This window comes from Cyprinodon tularosa, unplaced genomic scaffold, assembly GCF_016077235.1.
Source record: "Cyprinodon tularosa strain WSP-4 unplaced genomic scaffold, ASM1607723v1 ctg19, whole genome shotgun sequence".
NCBI lineage: Eukaryota > Metazoa > Chordata > Actinopteri > Cyprinodontiformes > Cyprinodontidae > Cyprinodon > Cyprinodon tularosa.
This window is the reverse complement of record NW_024038678.1, coordinates 2,289,276-2,298,183: the sequence shown is the minus strand read 5'-3', so window position 1 is coordinate 2,298,183 and position 8,908 is coordinate 2,289,276. Positions and strand designations below refer to the sequence as shown.

The following is an 8,908-nucleotide window of genomic DNA, read 5'->3' as shown; positions in this document are numbered from 1 at the left end:
TGGGTTAGCTTCATCTGGATTCATAGACAGATATAGCTGATTGGGAGCATATATATAGTGAAGAGAATTGGTCCTCTTAATCACTTTCTCCCATCATGCTGTACATCATCCCAGAAATGGTTCTCTGAATGTTGTGTTTGACTGCTCAGCTGCATTTAAAGGAGCTACACTCAACAACCAGCTTCTTCAAGGGCCAAACCTGAAGAGTTAATTTTTGGGAGTCCTTGTCAGATTCAGACAGGAGCCAGTAGCTTTTATGGGAGATATTAAGTTCGTGTTTTATCAGGTGAACTTGGCTGAAGAGGATAGAGACTATCTCTGATTTTCGTGGTGGCCTGAAGGTAAATTGGACCAAGAGCCAATGCTGTCTCATACCCAGGTTGTGCTAGTTACACTCTTCGGAAGACAGCAGAAGACAACTGCACACACTTTTCTTCAGATGTATAGAACACAGTTGGACATAATTTTTACTTTGACGACTATTTGAAGAACTTGCATTCAGAAGAGAAAGCAGTTTGAAGGATTTAAGCTCTCAGTGACCTTTGTCAAAATGAAGGGGATTCTATATCTAATCCTTTGATGTTGCGTGGTTGGGTTTTTTTATTCTGTATTTTTTATGCATTCTGGTCCAAATAGTTTTTTTAGGGGTTAGAGGGGCTGTCATATTGAAATGATGGGTGGGACTTAGTGGTACATTAAGTGGTGATTGGTCTTGATGTTTTGCTTAACTTGGTGTGAGTTAGGGTTCATAATAACAGATTTGGGCAGGGTCATAATAGTGGGATTACTATGTAGGGTGTGTTATTCATCCTTAGTAATATTTAATACAAACCAGTGTTTAGTTGTATGTGAAACTAGGGTTTGATTTAGGGCCACTAGTTTGAAAGCTTGTGGGGGCAGTAGTTGCCCAGAGACTCAAGACTGATTAAAGGCTGATTTATACTTCAAAACTAGGTTGTCTGCGTAGGTGTCCCTGTGAATCAGAGACGTCCCAGCCCCCTCCGCAGGCACTCTGCCTCACCTCTCCCAAATTGTATGTGACTGCAGACAGAGCTGCAGACAGGAGGCCTCTGATTTGTCAAATCTACATCCGCTCTAAACTATGCGTATTTCCTGTTTGCTAGCTGACCAGCATGTTTTGTTTGTATGACCGCCATTGTGGAAAATGACTTGTGAAGTTCGACCAGCTAGAAGAGCGAGGTGCAGGAGAATGCTAAGACCCTTTTTTCACCTGGATCCCCACTCTGGGCCAATTTATACTTCTGACGCATAGCCTCTGCAACCGTCAAATCTGTTTCTGTGCATGACCACGCCCCCCACACAGAGGCTCTACAACAGTCGTTGCGCATCTCAAAAAAATCCTGACTACACGTTGGAAGGTCGCAAACCCGCGCAAAAGTGCTCAGGCAAAAAAAAAGCTGTGATTGGTCCTTGGTATGCCTTTGCGGCTGTCTGTGTGGTCGTCCTTCTTGATCCGGTGCTGGGGCGCGTCATTATTAAAAAGTAATAACAACAATGGATAACCACAACGAAAGGTTGATCAAGGATGCTCGGAAGTACAACCACCTGTACGATGCCTCAGACATGGTTTTGGAAAATAAACACTCCCACCAGCGCCGACGTTCTCAGGGATGAAACTGTTGTGCAGCCCTAGAAATTCCAGACCAACGATGCAGAAGAATACCAGCAAAACTGGTTCGCGACATTTGATGTGTGCGTTTTCAGAAGTATAATCTGCCCTTTTTTCGCCCTCATCTCATCCGTTGTCGCACAAACTTGTCCCCATTTCCTCACCGCCTCAGACGTATCTAGACCTAGAGCTAGTTCGTGATTGTCCCTCTTGCATTGTGGTGTGGAATAACATTGCTCAGATCATGCTTCAATTTTGGGCATAAATCAAAAATATCTGCGACAAGCTCATCACCTGCGCGCAGGCAACGGCGTGCAGAGGAGGGGGGTGGGGACCTCCGCTCTAGGCTAATCTCCTCTCCTCTGCGATTTGGCAAAATATAAATGAGTTGGTCAATCAGGAATTCAATAACCTTCATTTAATTTTACCTTCTTTGCGTAGGCTAGCAGGTGTCAGGGTTCGGTGTTCTCTGCTCTGCTTACTCTCTTCCACAGGTGGTTATTACTGACAGGTGGACATGGTCCCACACCTGCGGCTAATTGAGGCTCCTCCACTGAGCTTAAGAGGAGCGTTTAGTCAGCTGAAAGACGGCAGAGTGTTAAATCGTTGTGGTACGCCTAGACCTCTGTCCTGTTGACAGATCTCTGAAACCTGATGTTTTGGATTCCTGATTCTAACTTTTCTCCTGTCTCCCTCAGTTCATTGAGCTCTGGATTGCTCACCCGCCTGTCTCCATGCTCTGAGGACTGGTCTCTGATTCCCTGTTGCTCAGATTCTGCTCTGGTGATCCCCTCGAGCCCCCTCGGTACTACTGAGTCAGACAAGAGACGCCTTTCCTTGATTCACACTGGTTTCTTCAGCTGCTCCTCAAACCTGCCTCTGCTGCGGAGCTGCTCGGGCCCCCACCTAAAGGACGGATTATACTCCTGCAACCGGACACATCAAATGTTGCTTGCGTCTGGTTGCGAACCAGTTTTGCTGTTATGCTTCTGCAACATCAGTCTGGAATTTCTAGGGACGTACAGCAGTTTCCTGCCAGAGCGCAAGGGGGAGCCTATTCGAGAACTCGTGAGAACTTCAGCAGATGGTCACGAGAACTTCTTTGACAGCGCCAGCGGCGCTGTTTATTTTCCAAAATAACATGTCTGAGGCATCGTACAAGTGGTTGTACTTCAGAGCCTCCTCGATCAACCTTTTATTTTGGTCATCTATCATTGTTAATACTCCTCGGTTTTTAAAAATGGCACGCCCCAGCACCGAGTCAAGAAGGACAACCACACAGACAGCCGGAAAGGCTTACCAAGGACCATTTACAGCTGCTTTTTGTTTGTGCACTTCCGCTTGAAGTCTGCGCGGGTTTGCAACCGTCCAACATGTAGTTAGGATTTTTTTGACGTGAGCAACAACGCTTTCGAGAACCTCTGCGCGGGGGGCGTGGTCACACACAGAGACAGATTTGACGGTTGCAGAGGCTATGCTTCAGAAGCATAAATCTGCCTTAAGTCCCACCTGTAGATCAGCCACCTCCTCTCAATGGAGAGCTGTGAGTTACAGAGCGCTTTCCTCCACTCACCCTCCCTGGATAGGTTATCCATACCTGGCATTAAGCAGAGCAGCAAGAGTGCAAGTTTCTTTTGGTTTTCTTAGTCCTAATGAGTTTCCTCTTTCCTCCCGCAAAACTCCGAACACTGACGTTCCGAACCTCGTCTGCAGCTCCTGTTCTGAACTGACCTTATTTTTCTGTAGTCAAACATCTTAAACTTCTTCTGTTTCCCCTGTCTGTGTCTGCAAACACCTAAAAGCCATGACAGCAGGCAAGAATTCCATAAAATTATTTTTGGTCATAATTTGGTAATAAAAATGTAATAAGCAAATGAGAAAAGACATTGATTTGACATTAGTGTTTACACCCTTAGTGAAATAAAGCTTTTTCTATTTTTATAAACAACAGCTCAGATATGTTAGCATAGTACACTTTAACATGGAAGGCCTAAAGCAAACGAGTTATTTTGTTCAGCCAGGCACACGTCAAGGGAGACTCTCCTCCTCCACTCTCTTTATCTCACGTCTGAAGGTTCCTGAAGCTCAAAGAGAAATGTTACAGTCTGTTTTTTAGTAATTTTACCATCACAACTTAGCCTCTGGACAATTTGCAGCATCTATCCGCTGGGCATAGAAAGAGAGAGAACCCTATGCGTTTGATTTTTTCTGTCCTCAAACAACGTCAGGGGTAGGACTGCATGAACGGGTAGGACTGTAGTCATATTCTTTAATAAAGAGAAGACCCAAATACTCATCCACTAGCACTTTGACATTTTGACATCAGCAATGACACAGTCTCACACAGAAGAAATAGAACTGAATGCTGTTGGAAGACTGAACTATTTTGGGCAGCTAACTATAAAGGATCTCAAACAGGAGTCTTGTGAAAAGATAATTTAGAATTTAAGTATTTTCAGGAAATAAGAATGGAAAGCTTACAGCCCATCTCTACAAAAATCAGTCCATGGCAAACTAAAACAATTGCCACAGACAGTCAACACATTAGAGGGATCATTTTTGGTATAAATCATTTTATAACTAAAATTAGTAAGCCATGTTTTATAACAAACCTTTATTTTGACAATATTGCACATATTGCACTTTTCTAATTTTTGAGATATAAGAGCTGTCACAGTGTCTGTGCTGCAGCAGATGACACTGGTGAGCAATGAATGAAACGTTAAGTAACGAACCTTTGGGCAAAGCATTGGGTTGGAAGGCTTCATGAGGCTTAATTTGGTGATCACAAGTTATAGCCAGAAGCCACTGTGTTTCCATAAGGCTGAAAGGCAGGAAAAGGTAGGGTAACAAACTTCTGGGAACACACTCAAGCAGAGTGATCGTTTACATTCTGGCAGCAAGTAGAGAGTGAGGCAAGTATATAGAGACTGAAGCAAGTTAATAATTAGTGGGAGTAGATGGAACTAGTTATGATGCTAACTGGTGGTTGGAAAGTGACTCAAATTCACCATGAAGTGGGAGTAATTGGTCCAAAACTAAAAAAGAAATAAAACCAAAGCATGACTCAAGTAATAAAACTAATTAAACAGTTTGACCTCAACCTTAACCTAATGACACCTCAGTTAAAAGTTGAACTTCAACAGTAAAAGACAGTTCAAAATAAAATGGGTTTTTAACTTCGACTTAAAAAAGAACTCAGACTTTCAGCACTTTTACAGTCTTCTAGAAGTTTGTTCCAGATAAGTAGAGCATAGGAACTAAATGCTGCTTTTCCATGTTTGGTTCAAGTTCTGGATGTACAGAGTAGGGCTGAACTAGAACACCTGAGTGTTGTCAAAGTTTGTTATGTATTGTTATGTATTTGTCATGTACAATAGTTTGTTATGATTGAGGTCCTGATCCATTCAGTTATTTTTTTTTATATATATATATAAACTAAAAAAAGCTTTCTGATCCCCTTGAGTAAATATGCTTACCTCAGCACGATGCTGCCACCAACTTGTTTCACTGTTGGATTGGTATTTTCAGGGTTCAATTTGCAATTTAAGCTCTCTGACACACAAAGTGTTTTGCATGTTTGCATGTTCATCTCCCTCCTTCAACATATTCTTCCAGATGTTTATTTTGTTCCTTACTTTATTCATTAAGACACTAACTTGTCTTCTGTGTCCCTTTGCTTGAAAATGTGATTTCTAGTTTTGTTTTTTTCACAGATTTTTCTCCAAAAAGTTTCATAGTTTCTCACAGAATAGCTGTATTATTTCTTTTTATAAGACTGAATAAACCACACAAGCAAATTCTGTTCTAGTTCTGTTTTTCTATAAAGGATATTAAACCCAAATACACAAGACTCTTCAGGATTCTTTGAAACATTCGTATCTATAGGTTTCCTCTAGCCTCAAAGTCAACTTTTTTTATGTAGGAGTTAATCCAAAATTTGTTTTATGGAAAACAAGACAGAGGAATGTTACTTTTAAACAGTTTTATAACATGGCCATTTTTTTTATTTTTAAACATTAAAGAAGTGAGTTATACAGTTTAGGGGTCGTGCTCTTGGCGCAAAACACAATAACAACGTTTCTTCACACCTGCTACTGTCTGACTAAGAGGTAGGGGGTTATAACCTGTGACTTTTGAAGAGCTTGGATATTGCTATAGTTCAGATCAGCTGCAATCCAAAGGACTGAAATGAGAGAGGGTCATCAGCTGTGGAGTGGGACCTATGTGTCACCTGGTGACGCCTGATGCCTTTATAAAGTGATGAATTTGTTGCAGTACGGCTCTAGTACAGAGCACCCTCTAACGTTTTGCAGGATTTATCTTGGTCTTTCCTGATATTCTCTGCATGTGTGCAACACAGTCAAGAGCGACATTTCATTGAAAACAAGCTACGTGTCCCACAGGTATGAGAAAGTATTCAGATAAGAGCTAAACGATGGAAACACAGGATGAACTGTTATTGTATTTCTTTGTGCTTGTCTTTCTACAAGGTGATCTGAGGATGAAGATAGTGATCTTATGTGTTTTGGTCATTTTGTTCTGTTCAAGAACGAAGGAGATGCCTATGCATAAAAGAAGACAACATGGGTAATTTTACAACTCTTATATTTCATATTTAGTTATTTCATATTTGGTTAAACATATTTGGCTAACAAAGAAAAAAATAAATCAAAACAAAATTTTTTACTCAAAGTTTTTTTTATCGGTAGCTATGTATTATAAGAACGTATAAAAAATTTAAAGGCCAATTTTTTTTTTATGTAAAATTTTTCATAGACGAATTTTGTATAAGAGAGAAAGTGGGCCAAACATAATCCAAAACCTAAAAAGGCATTCGGATGGAACATTCACCAGCGACTTCATCAACAACCTTGACAGGATGAAGGCTAAAGATTTTGTGGAGTGGCTGGCCATCACCAAGGAGGCGGGGTGAGCATAAATAATCTTTGTGTTTAAAGATTTCGCTTTAATTAAACAGGGAGAGCATGTGATGATTTGTAGTACCACATCACATGTAGTTTTAACAACCAGGTATTTATATGTTTTGCAGATGTCATGAGAACCTGCTCCAAATTCCAACAGAAGCATGAGACGACAAAAGAAGACTCCTCCTCTGAAGTAGATTAACAAAATAGTAATGTTCATTTCAAATTTGCTAATGTATTGTCAAATAAAATTTGGGCGTTTGTACATTTAAGTTTGACCTTTTAAATAAAATGATTAATATGTTTTGAAATAATGTCTCAAAGCTTTTAAAAAATTTATCTATAGGATACATTTTTTATAATTTGAAAATAAATTGCTCTTACTGGAGTGTTGTAACAGTAGATATATAAATTGAATACAAACTCACACTTTGGAAAAGTTTATTTATAACTTATTTATTGGGTGATTGAACATGATTTTAAGATAACGCGAAATTGGGGTCAGCATATATAGCATTTTCTATTATGATTAACCGAATCTAACACTGTGGTATTATTATTATTATTGAACTGAAATGGACTGAATGAAACTGAATCAGGCTGAATGGAAGTAACTGGTTTGATCATAAATCAATTTGAACCACAATACTGAAAACACTGGAATAGTTTTTCAAATTTTTTTATTTTTATTATTATTATTATTATTATACAAATTAAGTACAATGGAAATTAATTATACTTTTTTCCAGAGAATTTAGACTGAAGTCCTGTACAACCTAATGGGTTCATTATTGTCAGGGATTCCCAAATGGTTGCAATATTTGATTCTGGAAAAAAGAATTTCAGCTGCTGCTCGTGGTAGTCACTTTGCCCACATGTGGGTGCTGTTGTTTTAAAAATAGTGCCTCTCATGCAGAGAAATGGTCCATTTGGGAAATGTTTAGCAGAACAAGCTTTATGTTATTCTAAAGAAAACTGAATAAATTTCTTTTGCAGTGCAGGCGGTGCACATCTTGTGCTTTGTCCATACAAATTTGCATCTTATGTAATAAATGATGCTAAAACTGAGTGAAGGGAGGGGATAGTGGATTTTAGTTTGGTGGAGGAAAAACAGTGGGATGCATTCCATGGCGAATGTGTAGGTGTTATGCTGCCTGTATCTATATATTACAAATATATGTGGAGTGCTCCTAGTTCTCACTCAGGTGGTTTTGTTCAAAAATAGCACCTCTTCATGCAATGAAGATCCTGACAACCACTCCTTGGGTTCTATCATTCCTCCTTTGTCATTTTTCTTGGAGCAGAAAATGAATATAGGGAAGGAGAGTGGAAGGCAAAGGGAATAGAGCTTAGCTGAGTACATACAGGAAGTCATTTGATCTCAGTGATGGCCCAACGTGGGATTAGACAGTAGGAAAAACCCCTTTAATTTGGAATTCACTTTGTCTGACTGTGAGAATAAATTCAGCAGGACTGCTGAACAGAAAACAACGTAACAATTTGAAAAATACCCACAGGTATGATCGGTCACTAAAGGTTAAGGGCCTGTTGGTACCGTGCCTCACAAAAATATCCATATTGACTGGACTTTGTACATATTGTGATGTTAAAACCCCAAACTATAATGAACAGTACTGATATTTTATGTGGTAGACAAATACAGTATTGTGCATAATTGTGAATTGGAAGAATAAATGTTGCACTTGTATTATTAGGGTTGCTGTCCTGCTTCCCCGATCATAAACCTGGACAGCCCTCTACAGCTTCTGGTTTCTTCCCAGAACCACCCCATATCTTGCTCCTTCCAGAATGTTTGCCATTGGGATTGGCTGGTCAGAAAATGCAGTCTAGAGCTTTTAATTTTATCACCAAAGTTAAACATTATTTTACTTCAAAAAGCATACAATATGTAAAAAAAAAAAAAAAACTAAAAAAAAACAGCACAAAAAAGACAAGACTTGATAAACTTGGAGCAAGAAATATTAAAAACAAAGAGAAAACTTACATGTAAGCCCCAAATTAAATGAATTATATTATTATTGTTATGTATCATTATTATTTCATTTTCATTATCTAAGAAAAAGGTTTGTTTCAGATAAGAAATTAGAAAAGTACCAATAAAGAATGAGACAAAGAACAAATAATCAAATCCTTTTGTAATGATTTATTCATACTATTTTAGATATGTGTGAAATTTGACATTATTGCTTTTCCCCCTGCTGACCAGCCTCTTAATGCTTCTGCTGGTAGTTTAATTTATCATTTGAGTTCAAAATCTAAGAATCAGACTAGAAAGACTCATGGCGATCTCTCTAATCTTTAGCTCTTCCCACAAACTCACTTAGTCATA

General features: G+C 39.2%; 1 protein-coding gene across 2 annotated transcripts; it reads left to right on the top strand.

Annotated features, from left to right (window-relative positions):
- Nucleotides 1-5,929: 5,929 nt before the first annotated feature.
- On the top strand, nt 5,930-6,814 carry LOC119782183 (pro-glucagon-like). 2 transcript variants are annotated; one of them, XR_005280646.1, is made up of 4 exons: nt 5,930-6,036; nt 6,124-6,220; nt 6,410-6,562; nt 6,684-6,814. XR_005280646.1 is itself a non-coding variant. In XM_038283022.1 (3 exons), the coding sequence occupies exons 1-3, from the start codon at nt 6,069-6,071 to the stop codon at nt 6,721-6,723; spliced, it is 345 nt and encodes a 114-aa protein (XP_038138950.1). In that variant the 5' UTR covers nt 6,040-6,068; the 3' UTR covers nt 6,724-6,814. The 2 variants fall into 2 exon arrangements, 1 of the variants encoding a protein (XP_038138950.1); XM_038283022.1 differs by lacking the exon at nt 5,930-6,036 and having other exon boundaries at nt 6,040-6,220.
- Nucleotides 6,815-8,908: the final 2,094 nt, after the last annotated feature.

What these genes read in the sequence shown, in the direction of transcription:
- LOC119782183 (XM_038283022.1), top strand. Translation starts at nt 6,069, where the DNA reads ATGGAAACACAGGATGAACTGTTATTGTATTTCTTTGTGCTTGTCTTT. An exon ending in CATAAAAGAAGACAACATGG is followed by an intron (nt 6,221 to 6,409) that starts GTAATTTTACAA and finishes AATTTTTCATAG; the next exon opens with ACGAATTTTGTATAAGAGAG. An exon ending in GCCATCACCAAGGAGGCGGG is followed by an intron (nt 6,563 to 6,683) that starts GTGAGCATAAAT and finishes TATGTTTTGCAG; the next exon opens with ATGTCATGAGAACCTGCTCC.